Here is a 21179-nt window from a genome sequence, read left to right as displayed (position 1 = left end):
TGAGGCAGAAGAGCAGTAGCAAGAAACATTAAACTTTATTAAATTAATACATTTTCAGAGCTATCTGAAGACATAATATTTTAGACGTTTAATAACGTCTGAATCCATTGTTGTAAAATAACTATCCCGAGAATTATTTGCAAAAGGTACAGACGTCGTGGGTATGGCGGGAGGTCAAAGGTTAGAAACAAAATGGCTGAACACTGAGAAATCATAACACTTAGCTGTTGGAAGGAGGGATATAATTTTATGTTTTTGTTTGATTAAAATCCTAATATGAATCCGAAAAGACCACTGCTAGACTAAAGTTAAAGATTGGTTGCGTGCATGCCTCGAAACCTCAACTATACAAAGGATTAATGCATTGCACAGACCTCCGGCGGGGAATAGTTGCTGGAAATGTTGGATGCTAGCTAGACCGAGCCAACGATAACTAACTCGATTGTCACATTAATTCGGACGGAACCCATAAATTAGTGAGAAAATAAATAGATACTTATTTAATATATTAGCTGCCCCCTTTTTCATTTTTTTTCTTTTTACCAGCAACAGTGTGCGTGGAAGCACTCAAGCATCACTGTTGTGTTGGACTTACCGGTAAACTGGATGCAGGAAGAACTTTTCGCACGACCATCGCGTCAAAGCTACGATTGCTGAATGTGGTTTAAGTCATATAACCATACCAATGCATGAAATCAAGATGAATCGGAAGAAGGACAAGGGTTTTGAGAGCCCGCGGCCTTTTAAATTATAAGTATTTCATTAGTTTAATGGGCATTATTTGCTTGATTGTCCTTTAGATTGACAAGGCTAGCCTATACGGTATGTCAATGTTTCTTATGCATTTTTTGTGTTTATTTCTTCACGACTCACCAGGTTGTCTGCATCAACAATATAAACTTCCAAAGGAAGTCTGTTATTGTAAGTAAACACTAATGTAACTCCAAGTTAAATATCTAGCCTGCGAACACTAGACTATTTGTCTTGTCATACCAATTTTGCACTAACTGTCATGCAAGACATGTTTGTTTGGAGTTGGCATTCGCAGGAAAACAAACAACTAGCTAGGCTGTCTAGCTTTCTCATCAAGTCAGCTTTGAAAAGGAGAGTGGTCTGGAAATAGAAATTGAGTCACGCCCTTCTATTGACAGGGCTACGTGGAGCTGACCATCTTCCCGACAGTGGTCAACCTGAACCGGATCAAGCTGAACAGCAAGCAGTGCCGGATTTACCGGGTCAGGGTCAATGACCTGGAAGCGCCTTTCATCTACAACGACCCCACGCTGGAGGTCTGCCACCATGAGTCCAAGCAGTGAGTGATGTCACACACCCTGTTGTTGATATGACACGTGAATCTGTCCTCCCTGCAGCCTGCAGTGTGTGTGGACACCAGGTTGGAGGGGTTTGTGTGGGCCAGCCTGTATCCGTGACGAGTGGACCGTGTGCTTGAGCGTTAGGGTTTTCATCAGCCTATGTAGAACACGATTTTTCACTTATCTGTGATGCACCTCGTGCGCCGTGCTCATTTGGTTTCAGAGGCGTGATGTTATGAAGTAGTTTTTCACCCCCGAGCCTCAGGTTTGCACTCTCCATTCCTTCTATCGTGAACCGACAGGTGACATGAGAATGTCCGACACACTCCTGGGGCACCGCGTTTACCTCACACTGTGCGTGTCCCGGCCTTTTTTACAGGAGGAATCTGAACTACTTCTCCAGCGCCTACACGGCGGCCGTCAGCGCCGTGGACCCAGACGCCGGCCACGGGGAGCTGGTCATCAAAGTGCCCTCTGAGCTGTGGAAGCAGGGCGACGGTAAAATCAGACACAAGTGTTCATGCACAAATGGGGTCCCAGGATCGGGCTCACGTTGAACCGGGTGCCCCTGGTGTGTTCTGCGTGTGCATTCAGCCACAGCCAGAGGGGACAGGTTTTTATGGATGAGTTTTAAGTAGTTCCTTTTTTAATAATTGTAATGTTGTTTCCACCTTAAGTAAGCCTGGAAGTGCTGTACAGGCTTGAGGTCTGTGGTTTCAATATGTGTTTTGCTACCCCATGTTGTTTATTAAGCAAAGAATCAGTAGCTTAATTTAAAGTATTATGTACAGTGAATCCTTCTGCCTGGTAACTGGCATGACTGTCTCCATGTTTGGTCTTCAGAGATGAATGTGCTGAAGGTGTATATAGACTTCTCCCTGGACCAGCCTAAAGGAGGCCTCCACTTCGTGGTACCCGACGTGGAGGGGAGTATGGCGGAGAGAGCAGCACACGTCTTTTCCTTTGGCTACCAGAACTCCACTAGGTTGGTTGAGAGGAATACTGTGTCTGTGCCGCTGCCAACGCAGCCTGGTCTACCCAGTAGAAGTCCTTGCAGGAATGGCATCACCTGAGACACTCGGCTGATTGCTACCGGAGGGAAAGAGGCGCCTTCTGTTCCTCTGGTTTTAGTTCACGTTGTTATCATTATTTTTGTGTATGAAATCCTGGTTTGCCCTTCTGTGTGTCTGTGTTTTATAAAACAAATAATTGGGCTGTGCAGATGATCAAATATCTAAGTTCCTGAGTCTTCATTAAAATCTGTCCATTAGTTATTTTCCTAATCTCTCATCAGGTTAAAAAAAAGATTAATAAATTCTGTAGTTCTCTTTCTCTGCTCTTGTAAATTCTGAGTTATACAGCCAGGTGACGTTTGACAAGCCTGACGTCTCTTTGATTACACGGTCTGGTCCTCCTCCAGGTTCTGGTTCCCCTGTGTGGACTCATACTCGGAGCTGTGCACATGGAAGCTGGAGTTCACAGTGGACTCCTCCATGGTGGCTGTCTCCTGTGGGGACCTGGTGGAGACTGTTTATACCCATGACATGAGGAAGAAGACCTTTCACTATGTCCTTCCGATCCCCACCGCGGCGCCCAACATCTCGCTGGCCGTCGGGCCCTTCGAGATCCTGGTTGACCCTTACATGCACGAGGTACTGTGCCAACTGAAAGGAGCGACTCAAAAGATGTGCTTGGTTTAGCTTAGTTTTTAACGGGATGTGGCTAGCCGAGTGGGTGCTGTGTGTCCTAAGAGGGGTGCTGTAGTAGACAGCAGTTAATAATTTCTCCTTATGACCACTTTGCGAATTATGACCACTTCTGCAAGATGCAGCCTACGACAGTGAGGATTAGTAGTTTTCTTGAAATACACAGTTCTTTTGATAAAAATATTATATAACTGAGCAGAATAACAGTGGTTTCCCTCGAGATCTCTTCATTACTCTTTGGGGCACTGACACCCCCTTAACTCCCCCTAAAGATTGAGCTTGTTTTCCTCTTTCCCCAGGTGACCCACTTCTGTTTGCCCCAGCTCCTGCCCCTGTTGAAACATTCCATGTCCTACCTCCATGAGATCTTTGAGTTCTACGAGGAGATCCTGACTTGTCGATACCCCTACTCCTGCTTTAAAACTGTCTTTGTGGACGAGGCGTACGTCCAGGTGTCCTCTTATGCTTCCATGAGCATTTTCAGGTGGATAGTATGGCTTTTCTCTATCTTAAAAAATACATATTACACCTGTTAGAAGTCTAGATTATAAATAATATATTTTCTTATCATCTCATGATGACATGAGAGAAGAAGAAGATGAGAAGATATTTTCATAGACATCGATCATTTGGATTTCATGATGTTTTAGGATCATTTATTATCTCTGTTTCACCTTAGGGGCTCTTGCATATTGTACCCGATATGTAGAACGACTCTCCTTAGATGTAGAACGACTCTCCTTAGATGTAGAACGACTCTCCTTAGATGTAGAACGACTCTCCTTAGATGTAGAACGACTCTCCTTAGATGTAGAACGACTCTCCTTAGATGTAGAACGACTCTCCTTAGCCATCACTATCTCTTTCACTTTTAGTAAAGCTTACTTGGCTTGGTGCATGTGAAACCGAACATGATTTAATGTCCCTAATTCCCCTCTTTCTCTCTTTTCAGTACTAATCTGCTCCACAGTGCCATGATCATAGATCAAACTCCCCTGACCCGACAGTGTTTAGCTCAGGCCTTGGCCCAGCAGTTCTTTGGTTGCTTCATCTCTAGGATGTCCTGGTAAGTTTGGGGTCATATGAGATGGATTACAGTGGGGGTTTTCAGAGGTTATGGGAGGTTTTCAGAGGTTATGGGAGGTTTTCAGAGGTTATGGGAGGTTTTCAGAGGTTATGGGAGGTTTTCAGAGGTTATGGGAGGTTTTCAGAGGTTATGGGAGGTTTTCAGAGGTTATGGGAGGTTTTCAGAGGTTATGGGAGGTTTTCAGAAGTTATGGGAGGTTTTCAGAAGTTATGGGAGGTTTTCAGAAGTTATGGGAGGTTTTCAGAAGTTATGGGAGGTTATTGGAGGTTTTCAGAGGTTATTGGAGGTTTTCAGAGGTTATTGGAGGTTTTCAGAGGTTATTGGAGGTTTTCAGAGGTTATGGGAGGTTTTCAGAGGTTATGGGAGGTTTTCAGAGGTTATGGGAGGTTTTCAGAGGTTATGGGAGGTTTTCAGAGGTTATGGGAGGTTTTCAGAGGTTATGGGAGGTTTTCAGAGGTTATGGGAGGTTTTCAGAGGTTATGGGAGGTTTTCAGAGGTTATGGGAGGTTTTCAGAGGTTATGGGAGGTTTTCAGAGGTTATGGGAGGTTTTCAGAGGTTATGGGAGGTTTTCAGAGGTTATGGGAGGTTTTCAGAGGTAATGGGAGGTTTTCAGAGGTTATGGGAGGTTTTCAGAAGTTATGGGAGGTTATTGGAGGTTTTTAGAGGTTATTGGAGGTTTTCAGAGGTTATTGGAGGTTTTCAGAGGTTATTGGAGGTTTTCAGAGGTTATTGGAGGTTTTCAGAGGTTATTGGAGGTTTTCAGAGGTTATTGGAGGTTTTTGGAGGTTTTCAGAAGTTATGGGAGATTTTCAGAGGTTTGGAGGTTTTCAATGTTTTTGATTTGTTGGTTCTTGAGAACAGTGTGTTAATGTTCGATTCATATCCAAAACCCAGACGTTTGGTTGCAAGTGATTATTACAGTTATGTTGAGTCATGGTCATTACAAGGCATCATATTTAGTCATGTTTTGGCCTGGCTTTGAGTTCCTGTCAAGCTGACATTATTCTGGTGGCGTGTCAATGCAGAGCGGTTGTGGTGTGTGTCTCTGTGTGTGCGTGTGCACGTGTATGGGTGGGTGATGCTGAGGTTTCACAAGGTGTCCAGCGACAGCTTCCAAAACCCTGACTGAAAACAATGGATCCCCTGTCTTACTAAGTGTTTCAAACCAGATCAGATGGGGAAGCTCGGGTTTCTCTCATTTATTTGGCTTGTATGAGCCACAGTTGTGTTGGACCACAGAAAATTTGAACAGATGTTTCTCTTTGATATGAGGACCCCTCACCTGCTTGCAATTAACTGTGGTTAAATATCTGCTCAAGCCAATAATGGAGGTCAGCGTGTGTTATGGAACCGAGCCTGATTGAGTTAGTAAATAGAGATTTAGGAGGCAGTTTCCTGCACCTTTTGCATATTACCTCCTTATGCAAGATTTCAATCTTGGTTAGGTTCCTCAATGCAGGGCCTCAATTCAATAGAATTACTCTCTGATGTCTTAAGCAATGCACCCATGTTGAATTAGGCATCTTGTTTTTCATTTTTATATGCGGTATAACAAAATGTTGCTAAACGTGTGTTTCGGGTAACATAGCTTGGTGCATGGTACTTTTCAACAAAAAATAAACCCACCTGTCTTTTTCGTGTTGTTCCTGTAACGTATCCCTGGTTCTGCTGGTTGGTATAACGTCTTAAAATGTCGTCAGCTACTTTGCCGGCTGGGTTCAGTTTGACAGTTTTTCCTGTAGTTCTTTTGTTTTGTCGGTGTGTTTGACCAGGTGAGTCGGTGCTCCTTCATGTGTGTTTGTGTCTGTTCTGCAGGGCTGATGAGTGGGTTCTGAAGGGGATATCGGGTTATATCTATGGTCTGTACCTGAAGAAGACCTTTGGAGTCAACCAGTACCGCCACTGGATCAAAGAGGTAGAACCTAAATGGCCGAATGCCTAGATTTGCAGGTCGAGCAACTGTCGCAAAAGGCTCGTCGTCTCGTTTTGCAAGGCCTTCTGTGTGCTTAGAGCCGGCGATCACTGACGGAGACCTGGTTCGTTACCAGCGCTGGGTACGGAGGCCCCTGACAGTCACACACATGACCGTATGACACCTTCTTTTCTGCCAGGAACTTGACAAGATAGTTGAGTACGAGCTGAAGATGGGCGGCGTTCTCTTGCACCCGACCTTCGTGGGAGGCAAAGACAAGGACAAGTGAGGGCGTCTCCATCCCGCTTCAGAGATCATTTTACACGGGAGTTATTGCATTAAGAGACACTTATTTCGAGTTTCAACACGGCGACTTGTATATGCGGCGCCAATGAGTATAATGTAATGAACAGTATATTTTTTATGGGTGCTTCAAACAAGTCTAAAACCACCTACGAGTGGAAGGTAAATTCCTGGAGACACATTCCTGTTGCTACGCCCTTTGCATTTTGTGGTTCAATCTCCCCTCACACAGAGAGATGTGTTTTTCTGCTTCAATTAAAAATGTATATGCCAATGCGAAGCTTCCCAAACTCGTAACCCTTTTGGAAAGAGAAATGCCTTGAAGAGTGGGTTTATTCATGCCAGCCCAGTCAACCGCATGGCACTAAATCCAGAGTTGGCCATAAATCAGGCCTCTGTCTGTCCCCAGTCCATGAGTGTTCTTGGAGAGCTAGCCACCCATTACGCTAACTTCATCATATCTGTGTTGTCTGTTAACAGCCTGGCCAGTAACTCCACATTCTAGTTTATTTGAGAAAGCTGTGGCTGTGTGGAAGGGTGGAAGCTGGATTGAGCTGTAAAATTTTTTTTTCCTGTGGTTTAATGCTTTCTCTCTTCTCCTCCCATCTCTGTTTCCTTCTCTCCTTCTGTCTCTCCTCCATTTCTCTCTGTCCTTTTTTGGTCTCCCCTTGTTCTCGTCCCCCTCTGTCTGTCTCAGCCCCACCCCTCACCTCCACTTCTCGATCAAGCACCCCCACACCCTCTCATGGGAGTATTACAAGATGTTTCAGTGTAAGGCTCACCTGGTCATGAGGCTGATTGAGAACAGGATCAGCATGGAATTCATGCTCCAGGTGAGTGTCAGTCCGTCAGCGCCCTCGCGTGGCTCTGCGGCCTCTGAAACGCTTTTGCGGGTTTGATTCCCACAAGGGACCAGTATGACAACGTCTGCACTCACTCACTGCTGTAAGTCAAGGGGGGGATAAGTCCACTGACAGTCATCTCCTGAATGACGGAGATGTAGAATCACTCAGTTGGCTCGTTGGCTGTTGAAAACGTCGGGGCAGACCTCATTAGTTCACAATTACGTGACATGGATCTGTAGGAACACACTCTAATTGAAATTCAGCAGATTCAAGTGAGAATTGGACCCAACCTGCCCGCTACACACGTGTTGCAAACCCGCCACAGTCCACTTGCTGGACGTTAACTGTGTGTGTGTGTGTGTGGGTGTGTGTGTGTGTGTGGGTGTGTGTGTGGGTGTGTGTGTGGGTGTGGGTGTGGGTGTGGGTGTGGGTGTGGGTGTGGGTGTGTGTGGTTGTGTGTGTGTGTGTGTGTGTGTGGTTGTGTGTGTGTGTGTGTGTGTGTGTGTGTGTGTGTGTGTGTGGTTGTGTGTGTGGTTGTGTAATAGGTGTTCAACAAGCTCCTGAGTCTGGCCAGTACCGCCTCTTCCCAGAAGTACCAGTCCCACATGTGGAGTCAGATGCTGGTGTCGACCCACGGCTTCCTCAAGTCCATCTCAAATGTGTCTGGGAAGGACATCGGACCTCTCATCAAGCAGTGGGTGTATCCTGCAGGCATCATGTACTGACTACACTAGTTAGTATTAGTTAATGTAGCTAATCAGGTTGATTAGGTGTTGGATTGAAAGGAGCAGTCTCCTTTCCTGGGTATATGTAATAACTGTGTAATAACTGTGTAATAACTGTGTAATAACTGTGTAATAACTGTGTAATAACTGTGTAATAACTGTGTAATAACTGTGTAATTGACTACGTTTTTAGTTAATTGGTTTTAGGAAGGACATGGGTCCTCGTGTCTACAGGGGACTTTAAAACGAGTCAAATGTCCAATTGAAACAATGGAGAGACTGGCGTTGGACATGTTTTGTAACAGTGTGAAAGGCGTCTCTTGACCAATGGCTGCTGCTGTCAGTTATCCGTTTCCTTCCCTGGTTAAAATACGCCCCCCCCCCGCCCCCCCCCCCCCCCCGTGCCTCATGGTTGGAGATGTTAGCCTTCATTCAGCGCCGTGCAGAGAGCAGAGTGCCGTGGTGAAGTTCTTTGGCAGTTTTGCCTTCAACAGGAAACGGAACGTTCTGGAACTGGAGATCCGCCAGGACTACACCTCCTCAGGAACGCAGAAATATGTGGTGAGTGTCCGTGCGTGCCGTAGAAATAGGAATACTAGAACCGACGTCCCCGCGGGTAGAGCTTCCATGTTCTTTGCTGTCTATTTCTATTACCCATGCATTGTCAGTACACACACACACACACACACACACACACTCGCACATGCACACACATGTCTGCATGCACATACACACACACACACACATACATACATATACATGCACATACACAGGCACCATGCAAATGCACATTAGGAAATAGTGGATGATGACTTTTTACCTACTTCACAGGGCCCCATCAAGGTGACGGTCCAGGAGCTGGATGGATCCTTCAACCACACCCTGCAGATTGAAGAGAACAGCCTGAAACACGACATCCCCTGTCACTCCAAGAGCAGACGGTGAACTCCGCTCGCATCTGTTTCTGTGTCGTTTCACACTCAGTGGCCAGTTAGTTAGATCACCCGCCCGTTCACCAAAACGTATCACTCCTGCAGATAGTGAGTCGGGGCGGCTGTGCTTGCCAAATAAAGTTGGAATGGATGGATTGGTTATTGTAGGGCATCTCTGGGAAGAGATGAAACGGGCGGTTTGAATGAATGAATGTGCCGTCCGTCAAAATTACTCAGACTGTCCCGGGGCTCTGACGTAGCACTAGTTGGGTGAATCTAATCCACTGCCCACTGAGTGTAGAAACGCATGTCTTTAGGCCTAGAGCGGTCCAGTTCTGGTTGTGGTACGGAGATCTCAGGTTGTTTTGTTCCACCCCTTCAGAACTTCTAACGTTTTCCATCTCCAGGAACAAGAAGAAGAAGATCCCTTTAATGAATGGGGAGGAGGTGGACATGGATCTGTCTGCTATGGAGTAAGACCACTGCCTCCTACACACACACACACACACACACACACACACGTTTTTGTATGCCATTGTGCTCCATATCTTCCCCTTGCCCACTGTTACCGTGTTTGGGGCTCGGCTGGTCAGGGCTGACATCTGCTCTGACCTGGGCGACTCTCCGGCCCCGCTTGGTTTCTGTCGGTAGTCGGGCCTGTAGAGGAGGAGAGATGATGCCCTGGCTGCAGCGCTTAGACAAAGTAACCCAAACTGTCTGGCTGTACATCCGTCCCGTCTTTGGCCCCGGTACCCTCACTCCACTGGGACTGGCGTCCCTGTGGGGGCTGCGGTGTCGTCTGCCGGGCTCTCGGCTGTAGCCTGCTGGTGCTTGTAGTGAAACTCCTGTTCTGTTTTATTTGGATTTATCTTCGTTGGGAATACTGGGACGATGAGTACCAGCGGGTTGTGAAATAATGTCCGGTCTATATCGGCGCCTCTGGGAGGGCCTGAGTCATAGAATCCAGCCATTAGAATGACAGATCCACATGTTTCATGAACAAGTTCTGTTGGATATAATTCAGTCCGGACACACGCCAGCTGAGCAGTCTCCCATCCATAATCCTGTCATAATGTTTGTATCGTTCTTTGTCGTAGTGCCGATTCGCCCTTGCTGTGGATCCGGATCGACCCAGACATGTCAATCCTGCGTAAGGTGGAGTTTGAGCAGGCCGACTTCATGTGGCAGTACCAGCTCAGGTATTGTGTTTATTTCATCTGATTAAGGACTGGTTTCACAGACGCAGATTAAGATTATTCCTAAAAAAATCAAGGTCAGTGGAGGTTTCGGTTACCGGCCCTGACGTTTCACGGTGAATCACAATCTTCTTCAAGGTATGAGCGTGACGTGGTGGCCCAGGAAGAGGCCATCTCAGCCCTGGAGAAGTTCCCTACGCCGGCCTCCCGTCTGGCGCTGACCGACATCCTGGAACAGGACCAGTGCTTCTATAAGGTTCGCCAGGGGGCCTGCTTCTGTCTCGCTAAGGTACAACACACGGGAACGCACACACGCCAGTGCACAAATTCCATTAACACAAATCCTACAGCTGCTGTTTCTGCAGGATCCACCAGGGGGCGGGCTTCTGCCTGGCCAGGCTTAGAAGTTAGCCCAGGCCACCCACCCTTTCAAAACTCGCCCCCCCGTTGATTCACGACCTATGGTTAGATTTTTGTAGGACGAATCAGAGTGGAGCATGCCAGTCTTTTATTCCAAACCCACTGCAGCGTTCGGGCCACCCAGGTTCCTAGCCTGAACCCCTCTTTAAAACCCCAGTTCGACAACCCCCTCGTGGAAAATGGATCCTGGGAATTGTTTTGCCTTTCTCATCCCCCCTAAACCCCCTGTGCCGTTTTGATTTCCTCACATTTAGAACATGTCCACCTGTACCAATATTTTCTTTAAGTCAGAATGAATGTGGAGTTACGTTGGGCTCGGTTCGGATTTACATTGGATTGCAGTATTTCATTTAGCTGGTTAATGGTCTTTGAGACCACAGAATGTTACTTGGGGTATCCCTCGTAATCTAGGCCGTCCCATGATAGGGCTGCTTTGTTGAACGCGTAATAGCTAGCAGCGAGGGCTTAGGGGACATCTAGGTAGAGTCCTCAATGCTCACACACACACATTAACACGCGCGCACACACACACACACTCACTAACACCACTCTAGGACCCTTGTGTTTACTTTGCTGCCATGTGACAACATCCTGGCTGCTCTGGCCTATCCAAACCCTCCAAATCCCCCTAATATCCTGCAGAGAGCTGGGGGACACTCTGCTCAGTCCATGGTCAATTCACTTGCTCATTTAACAGGCCGCTGATATCAGGTTGCTCGAAACCCAACAGCTGAACTCTGATCCTTTGGTTCTTTACAGTGTAAATGTTATTTTTACGTAAGGTTTATGTTACAGTGGGCATATAAAATGTAATCAAAGTGTGTTGCATGAATAGGTTTAAATTTATGTATGTTTGTGTATCTGGTATTTAATATAGTTTTGTCTGTGTTCTTGTGTTTTGTAAATACAAAAGCCCAAAACCTGACAAAGTACTTTTATTCTAGCATTGAATGGCTATTTGTTTACACAATTTAGATTTTTTTTACCCCCAAAATGTAGAATTTATACTACAACTTAATTGTTGGATTTCAAATAAAAACATAGAGATTGAAAAAATACATTCAACAAAGCACTGTATTTCAAATACTATTTCTGTTACAAATAAATCAAATAAAACTAATTATTTGGGAAAGTTACTGAGCTGTTTGAAATACGAACCCAACATTTCGTACGGAAAGCCTTTGTTACCACAAGCAAATGTGTCCGTCCGCAATCTCTGTTCCCCAGGACGTTCTGAGTGTGCTTAAATGTTTTGAGCTGATTTTTCTGGTTACGGACGGCCGCCTCCACACTGGACTGGTCCCCCAAAACGCGTCGGCAATCACCGTATCACAGTGGTAGCGTGGTACTATCTGGAATGTGTTTGTGGTTTTACTTTCTAGATAGCCAACTCCATGATGAGCACCTGGACCGGACCTCCAGCCATGAAGTCCCTGTTCACCAGGATGTTCTGCTGCAAGAGCTGCCCCAACATTGTCAAGACCAACAACTTCATCAACTTCCAGAGCTACTTCCTACAGAAGGTATTCAGAGGGGTACTTGGGCTATAATGGGGAACATATCAAATCCAGGCCACCATGACAGGTCACCATGACAGGCCACCATGACAGGCCACCATGACAGGCCAACTGTAGCAGGTCACCATGACAGGCCAACTGTAGCAGGTCACCATGACAGGCCACCATGACAGGCCACCATGACAGGCCACCATGACAGGCCAACTGTAGCAGGTCACCATGACAGGCCACCATGACAGGCCACCATGACAGGCCACCATGACAGGCCAACTGTAGCAGGTCACCATGACAGGCAAACAGTAGCAGGTCACCATGACAGGCCACCATGACAGGCCAACCGTAGCAGGCCACCTTGACATTTTATCACATTTTGTCACCTTGGAATTTAATGCATTTGAATTATGGTTTTACCCTCCCCCCACTGAGCTACTGATCACTCCTACAAAACTGAAGAAGTTATCATAAAGTTTCCGATCCCTGAATTAGTACTTGTTGTAAGTACATTTAGCAGTTTTTTATAGCTGCAAGACAAAACGAATGTTTGCGCACCAATCTATTGGGGTTGGTTTTGCGTTTCGGTCGAGTAAAAAAAAAATGTTTGGTCAGACCCTGAAACGTATTAATAGAATTAAGGTGGTCTTTAATGAGTAATGGCTTCCTTATTTGCGTCCTACCATGAAGGCAAAGCTTGTCGAACTCCTGGAATATGGTTTTCATATGCACACTGAACAGTCTTGACAAAAAAGGACTTCAGCTCGGTCGAAGTTGCAGTTTTCTCCTTGGTTGCTACTCTCATCTGTCTTCGACTTCCTCGGTCAGTTGGTTTGGAATGACTCCCTGAGCTAGGCAAGGTGTGTGTGGTGCCGTAAAACGCCTGTGCTCTATATTCAGCTTGACAATGCTCAAAGTGAACTTCAAGGTCTTTTGGTTATTGGTCAGATGCTGTTATTGCTAGACTAATGTGTAACAAAATGTCTTCTCACGTTTTGTCCTAGACAATGCCTGTGGCCATGGCTCAGCTTAGAGACATCCAGAACCTCTGTCCCAAAGATGTCCTCAACTTTATCCTGGACCTCATCAAGTACAATGACAACAGGAAAAACAAGGTGGGCTGGGTCTCTTTGCATTAACTTTTTCTAACACAATGGTGCCCAGCCTGGTTCCTGGGGGGCCACCTTCCTGTGTTCTCTTTTCTCCAATTCCTCTCTAAGCTTTTCATCCAGATGACAATTTGGTTGAGTTGTGCTTGGTTTGGGTTGGAGAGAAAGCCATCAGGTGGGAAACTCCAGAGGAAATGGTTTTGAGTTAAAACCGACAAGAGGGAAACTCTTGGGCCAGGTTCAAATGCTGCAACGGTATACATGCTCCAGAGGCATGTGGCTTAGTCCACTGAATTCAGAATATCCCTCAACAAGGCCTTTCTGTACTGTAGCAATAAGATCATCTTAAGATCATTCCATAACGAGTAAATCCCTTTACTTCATTCACAAAAAACCCAGATAACAAAAAAACAAAGGATTTCATCACCTATTCGTAACGTGCTGCTTCAACAGCCTACCGGTAGCCGGTTACACAATAAGTAGAAAGTGTTCTAGAAGAAATACAATGAAATAAAATGTTAGGTATCATAATGTTGGTGTTTTGCCTGTTTGGCATGAGCGGTCACTTTAATCTTTCTTGCACAGGTCTCAGTACATTCCTTATCCATGTCTCCTGATTCCACAGTGACAAAGTCCATATGTTTGTTATATTGTTTAAAAACTCAAGTCTTTCCGATTTTAGTTTGATTTTAGCCATGCATATGACTGTTGCAGCTATGACTATTGAAGTTTAAAAAACCCTAATAATCCTTGCTATGTTCTCTCTGTAGTTTTCTGATAACTACTACCGCGCAGAGCTGATTGATGCTCTGACCAACTCCTTGACCCCTGCTATTAGCATCAGTAACGAGGTCCGCACAGTGGACAACCTCAACGGAGATGTTCGCCTGATCCTCGAAGAAATCACACGCTTCCTGAATATGGAGAAACTGCTGCCCAGCTACCGCAACACCATCACTGTCAGGTAACCGCGACACCGTCACTGTCTGGTAACCGCGACACCGTCACTGTCTGGTAACCGCGACACCGTCACTGTCTGGTAACCGCGACACCGTCACTGTCTGGTAACCGCGACACCGTCACTGTCTGGTAACCGCGACACCGTCACTGTCTGGTAACCGCGACACCGTCACTGTCTGGTAACCGCGACACCGTCACTGTCTGGGAACCGCGACACCGTCACTGTCTGGTAACCGCGACACCGTCACTGTCTGGTAACCGCGACACCGTCACTGTCTGGTAACCACGACACCGTCACTGTCTGGGAACCGCGACACCGTCACTGTCTGGGAACCGCGACACCGTCACTGTCTGGTAACCGCGACACCGTCACTGTCTGGTAACCGCGACACCGTTTGTCTACTCTACCTTTACCAAACCTGACGGGAATAGTTCTAGCTAGTCCAGGGAGGTTTAGGGTGGGGGAATAGTACTGTCTAATGCAAGTATGAGGATCTACAAGTCAATACAAACTGATAGAAGGACCGGACAGAAATGTGACAATCTCAGGCACAATTCTGTAGGAAAATTATATTTGAAACATTAACTGAAAACATGAACTGCAGATGTCTTCTGGTCATTATATGCTTGTATTCATGCTAGTAGTACAGTAAATAACTTACACATGGCCCCTTTTAAGATCTCATTTCCGTTACATCACCCCAGCACCCCATAGTCAAAATCAAAGTAGATTACCGTTGATGTATGGTAATGCTGATTTCCCCCCCCCACTCCCTCCCCCCCCCCCCCTCCCTCCCTCTCTACAGTTGTCTAAGGGCTATCCGAACACTCCAGAAGAACGGACATATTCCCAGCGATCCTTCTTTGTTTAAATCCTATGCTGAGTACGGACACTTTGTGGATGTTCGTGTTGCAGCTCTGGAAGCCGTGGTGGACTACACACGTGGTATACATCAGACCAGGGTTTAGACCGCACCTTAGTCCCTATGCTTCATTATCACACGTGGTATACATCAGACCAGGGTTTAGACCGCACCTTAGTCCCTATGCTTCATTATCACACGTGGTGTACATCAGACCAGGGTTTAGACCGCTTATTAGTCCCTATGCTTCATTATCACACGTGGTATACATCAGACCAGGGTTTAGACCGCACCTTAGTCCCTATGCTTCATTATCACACGTGGTATACATCAGACCAGGGTTTAGACCGCACATTAGTCCCTATGCTTCATTATCACACGTGGTATACATCAGACCAGGGTTTAGACCGCACATTAGTCCCTATGCTTCATTATCACACGTGGTATACATCAGACCAGGGTTTAGACCGCACATTAGTCCCTATGCTTCATTATCATACGTGGTATACATCAGACCAGGGTTTAGACCGCACCTTAGTCCCTATGCTTCATTATCACACGTGGTATACATCAGACCAGGGTTTAGACCGCACCTTAGTCCCTATGCTTCATTATCACACGTGGTGTACATCAGACCAGGGTTTAGACCGCTTATTAGTCCCTATGCTTCATTATCACACGTGGTATACATCAGACCAGGGTTTAGACCGCACCTTAGTCCCTATGCTTCATTATCACACGTGGTATACATCAGACCAGGGTTTAGACCGCTTATTAGTCCCTATGCTTCATTATCACACGTGGTGTACATCAGACCAGGGTTTAGACCGCACCTTAGTCCCTATGCTTCATTATCACACGTGGTGTACATCAGACCAGGGTTTAGACCGCTTATTAGTCCCTATGCTTCATTATCACACGTGGTGTACATCAGACCAGGGTTTACATTGACACTTATTGTACATCTTGCTCCATTCAGACTGATTGAGAAACAGCTTCCTGCTCACCCACCACAAGCTTCTATCAATATCATCCATCCATGCCGTTTAGGACACGTGTTAAGGTTTAGCCTGAAAACTCTTGACTGTTTCCACAAGACAGTTTCAACCTGTCAGTCTAGAGAGCATCCCTTCTGTAGAAGCAACGAGTCCCAGACTCCCTGGTAATCCCAGCGTCATTAATCAGCTCAGCCATCCAGCCCTGACACTCAATGGGGTCCTTTGTGTGCCTGAAACATGTCTCAGCATGCGCTGGGTGTTGGCGTGCATGCGTGCTTGTGTGTGTCGTGCGTGCGTGCTCGTGTGTGTGTGTGTGTGTGTGTGTGTGTCAGAGCAGAGGTGTGATTGGTTGTAACCTGCTGTTTATTGCTAGTTGACAGGAGCCCAGTGGAACTACAGTGGCTGCTAAATATGGTCCAGAATGACCCTGCTCACTACATCAGGTACCATGTCTGTCTCTGTCACTGTTTGTCTTTCTTTGTCTCTTTCTGCCTGTCTCTCCCCCGGTCTCTCCCCCTGTCTCTCCCCCTGTCTGTCAGTCTGTTGGACGGGTTGGACAATTTGTCCCGTCTCTCGTCACATTTTTGTGAAGTTGATATGACACCACGTTTACAGCAATGTTTAACACTCTGTTTTGCTTATTAGTGGCTGTTTTCCATTTCTCATGGAAGATGTCACCTCTACTTCCTCTCTTGTTTCATTCAGACACAAGATACTGAGCATGCTGGGTAAAAACCCTCCTTTCACCAAAGCCGTGGACTCTCCTCTCTGCAACGAGGCCTTGGTTGACCAGCTGTGGAAGCTCATGAACTCAGGTCGGTCTAAATTACTCCCTCTGTAGTGCACTCCTTTTGACTGGGCCGCACATCAAGCTTCCTCACGGGGCCAGCTGCTCTAAGTGCCCTAGCTAGCAGGTTGCCATTTCATCTAAGACGTCGCTAGTCAGACCAGATGACTCCAACCGAAGACCCCCGTGGCACTTTGACCTCAGGGCGTCACGCTTTGATGGAAGTCGATTTTAACACACGAGTTGTTTTCCGTCGCGTTCTTACTCCGTACTGTCTCACAGACCGCGCGTCCCGAGTTCTCCTTTTCATGCATCTTCGTTGTGGCCTACACAGTCACATTGACACAGGGGGTCATCAGTGTTTCCATTGCCCAACCATCCGCTCTGTGTCTGGGTCAGTTGGTTTTACGCTAAACTAACAAACCAGGAAGTCTCCTGTATCCTCCAATTGGATTTACAACCCCGGGAGACTTGTGTAAACCTTGTTTCAACAGAAACGTTGAGAAAGTCTTTCAAAGGGCAGATTTATTTAACAGTTGGACAGAAGTGTGTCCAGTAATCCATTTCGGGTTGTTAATCTCTGTTTCTCAGCCAGTTTGGAAAGAGATCGTGTCTTCAAATGTTTATAGGTTTTTCCATGTCTTTGGGAGTCTTTTGGGACTATCCTCAGTACGCCTGTATCCTATTGGTCAATCTGTTCCTTGTGTAGATGATGGTTTTGGGGGGTCCGGCACTGTTGGGGGGGGGGGGGGGGGGTTCCATTTGGGTGCAGGTGTTTGGGGAGACGGGAATCTCCCAGGGATGGGGAACAGCCAGGGTTTGGTCAAAAACAGAAGAGAAGCGCAGTCTGTCAGGAGTGACCTGGAGACATTAACCTGGGTACAGACAGCTGAAGTTTGAACAACAGACACTCCTCTCATTTCAGTGTAGAACATTCATATGTTTTAGTGTACTTCTGTGCTGTGAGGCTGGCTGAGACTGTTGGTGGTTAGACTCGTCGCTCTGTTGCCAACCCAGATTTACTTCAGCCTGGTCTGACTCGCATTAATAAACAGTTCATAATCTGTTGTTTTATTGTTCCCACCACGGCAGTATCAGCGATGAACATTTACGCCAGTGTTATTATCACTGGCTTGGCTGAGAAATGAACTGTGAAACTCAACGCATTTACGTTATGTTGAATTCATACCAGCTGACCTTTTTCTCTCTCTCAACAACACCAACCACCAACTGAAACTAAATAAACGACTTTCGCGTTATGCAGAGTGTGCATTTCTAGTGCTCCTGAAGCATTTCTAAGACAAAATATGAACATGTTCCTAAACCGACTTGGTCCGTATTTGTGTTCATTCCACTGAAAACAATAGTCGTGATGACATTCATACCGGTGTTATTATTACCACTGGCTTGGCTTCAGAAAACCACTCTCAAGCTCACGATGGTCTGAATGTTACGTCTGTCCAGCCGGAGTGCGTGCCAATCCCCTCTCAATTTCCCCGTTCCCCAGGGACCTCTCACGACTGGCGCTTACGGTGCGACGCGGTGAACCTCTACTACACCCTGTTCGGCCTGACGCGGCCCTCCTGCCTGCCCCTGCCGGAGCTGGGCCTGGTGCTCAACCTGAAGGAGAAGAAGGCCGTCCTCAACCCCACCGTCAAGCCAGAACAGGGCCCGGGGCCGGCAGAGGTCTCTGGCCAGCCCGTGGCGGTCCATCTCCCCGTCATGGGCTTCACCAGCAGCGTAAGAGCGGTTGTTATAACGCTCGTTCTCGATGCCCAGATGCCCTTTACATTTTTTGGGGGGGACATTTCACGTTTTAGGAAGAGAAGCAGAAAAGAACCGCGCCACATCGCTGTTAATTAATACAGTCAGTTATTCCTTTTGGTTTATTCGGCCATGATGCTAAATATATAATCATTCAGCTTACAGCCAATGTGTTCTTCAGTAATACTACATGGTATAATGTTGCTAATGGTGTAGCTGGACATACAAATCACGCGTAGACTCTACTGTATGCATGGTGTTAAAATATTTTCTACAAATATCTTATTGGGCTAATTTCTGGAGGTGGAAATAATATTTTACATGACTTCGGCCTAATTTTATTTTCATTCATACTGCTCGAGTACAAAGTCACCAGATCCGAGTCCGACTAACCTCTGCCTCCCGCTTTCTCCCCCGACCCGTAACCCCCTTTAGCTGGATGAGGGGTTAATCACCATGGAGACTGTGTCCAGCGTACCTATCCCCAGCAGTGTGGCCCCGCCCCCACAGGGCCTGAAGAGGAAGTTGGACAGCGTGGTTGGGCCACTGGGCTCCACCTCCCCAGAACCAGGCCAGGTACTGCAGGAAGAGGACAGCAGTAAGAAATTCAAGATCAGAGTAAGGAGCTGGCGATTCTTGGGGATGTGTGGAGGGGGTCTCACTGTCCTGGCTTAAAAAAAAAAGAAACATATCCAATGATTTGTTTTTGAAACAGACTACTTTGACTGTTGCATTGTGAAGTTAATAACAAACTGTCCAGCCAGGTGTCACAGGTGATCTGTGGTTTATTCTGCCCATAAACACCGGGTTAAACACCAGAGGCCAGCACCAGAGGCCAGGACCAGGGCTGCGGAATGAGTTTCAGCTGATTTTCTGTGACTTGACGACGTGTTGCCGCCTCGTTGTCGTTTCAGTTCAACACCGCGGAGGAGGACGAGATCGACATGGAGAGTCCTCATGACAGCCAGGCGTTCATCCACCACCACCTCAACATGCTGGAGAGGCCCTCCACTCCAGGTTGGCGACCCGGCCAGATCATTCAGACCCCACGCTGGGTCCTGCCGTTCATAACTGCCAATTGCACCTGCCACACATAGCGGTGGCTTATGTACCTTCCATTCAGACGTGCCACCGCTACCTGACAGTCGTAGGCCCTGCACACACCCGACCCTAACATCTGCCTCAGGGTAGTAGGAACACGCTCACTGTGTTCCTCCTACAAAGGGATTTTGTTGACGAGGGTTCCCAGTCCGCAGATCTCACGCACACCTGCACACTAGCAGCACGTCCCACACCTCGTCCCTCCCCGTCACAGCCTGACCCCTGACCTATCCCCAAATGTCCTCCTCCCAGGCAAGGAACCGACCGCAGCGGACCAGGCCCTGCTGTCCCTGCCCGCCACGCCCTTACCGTCCTTCGGCAAAGAGGCCAACTCGTCCTCCAAGCACGGCGGCGGCGAGCACCACCACCACCACCACCACCACCACGAGCACAAGAAGAAGAAGAAGAAGCACAAGCACAAGCATAAGCACAAGCACAAGCACGACAGCAGGGAGAAGGAGCGGGACTCGCACGCCTGCAGCAACAGCCCGGCCAGTGGACGCTCCATGAGGTCTCCATCCGTGTCCGATTAGATCGCGCCGTGGCCTCCCGGCTGCCGTGGCGCCGCCTCGATCCACGCTCCGGGCTGCGGAGTGCTCCCCTCGAGCGACATCGACTGTGTGGGCGCAGCGCATCTGGTTTCCTGAGTGGACCTCACAAGGTCTTGGTTGCGTGCTTCCCTTACCGGCCCGAGTCCTTGCATGTCAGAGCAATACGATAATTAGAGGTAGCTTTGAATCTGGATGACATGTTGCTCGGAATTCTAAATACTGTGATGTCATCACCAACTGCCAGTTGGAGCCCATTGCTTTTATTAGTATCAAAGCATCCATCACACTGACCACACCCACTGAGACTTCTCTGGCCAAAACGTGGCCTAAGCTCTGTTTGTCTGTGTTTTAGCGTCGTCAACTACATTTTCAGAGTGTCTGGTCTTGTAAGGGAACCTCCTCGGCTTCTTAATGACTAAGCTGGTCTGACTGACGGTCTTTCTCTATTCTGCGTAGCGACGGCCTGGAAATAGAATGACAGGCTTACTTTTGCCCTGCTATTAAACGATAATGGCATATTCCGCTCTTGTTCGGCGCGCCCGTAAATTCATATGTGGAACAATCAATAATGAGGTCTTTGTAAAAATGTAGGACATAGATTTTTATAGCGAAATGTAAATTTAGTTTTTATGCTGAGCTGTAGTAGGCCATTACTACTGTACATATGTGTCCCAAATTGTGCCCTATTATGTAGTCCATTAATTCTAATTGGGCCCTTGGCAAACAGAGTGCTCTAAATAGGGAATAGGATGCAGACAACTATACTTTCATTGCAGACCTGAATGACTATACTGTAGAACTGAACCAAGCCATCTTTTTATACCTTTTATTTTGCAGTCAAACGGCTTTGTTTCTTACCATGCATGTTTTAACTTTTCCTATAGATATTTTGTGTTGGTCTTTCTATTGGCCTTGTGGTCTTGTCCCTGGCTCAATCAGTAACTGTTTTATATTCAACATGTGGTTCTGTTTTGTTACGCCATTTATTTTTTAGTGGGATGAGGCCTACATTTTCATAAAGATTTAGAAAATAAAGTTTCTCAACTATAAAAATGACATCACTTTTTATTTTATTTTTTTAATCTCTGGGGTACGTGA

At 46.9% G+C, this 21179-nt stretch overlaps 1 protein-coding gene across 1 annotated transcript; it reads left to right on the top strand.

Moving 5' to 3' along the window:
- Positions 1–173: 173 nt before the first annotated feature.
- taf2 (TAF2 RNA polymerase II, TATA box binding protein (TBP)-associated factor) lies at positions 174–21137 on the top strand. Its single transcript, XM_020054782.3, has 27 exons — positions 174–750; positions 867–921; positions 1152–1312; positions 1693–1811; positions 2157–2298; positions 2734–2965; positions 3319–3503; positions 3972–4085; positions 5923–6022; positions 6219–6304; positions 7020–7155; positions 7713–7867; positions 8339–8453; positions 8724–8833; positions 9232–9297; positions 9922–10023; positions 10159–10309; positions 11823–11963; positions 12953–13063; positions 13828–14021; positions 14824–14963; positions 16252–16321; positions 16584–16693; positions 18173–18405; positions 18865–19047; positions 19344–19446; positions 19783–21137. The coding sequence occupies exons 1-27, from the start codon at positions 686–688 to the stop codon at positions 20061–20063; spliced, it is 3660 nt and encodes a 1219-aa protein (XP_019910341.1). The 5' UTR covers positions 174–685; the 3' UTR covers positions 20064–21137.
- The last annotated feature ends 42 nt before the right edge of the window (positions 21138–21179 follow it).

This window comes from Esox lucius, chromosome 16, assembly GCF_011004845.1.
Source record: "Esox lucius isolate fEsoLuc1 chromosome 16, fEsoLuc1.pri, whole genome shotgun sequence".
In the NCBI taxonomy this organism is placed as follows: Eukaryota; Metazoa; Chordata; class Actinopteri; order Esociformes; family Esocidae; genus Esox; species Esox lucius.
Note: the sequence above shows the minus strand (reverse complement) of the source record. Positions and strands in the feature narration are given on the sequence as shown.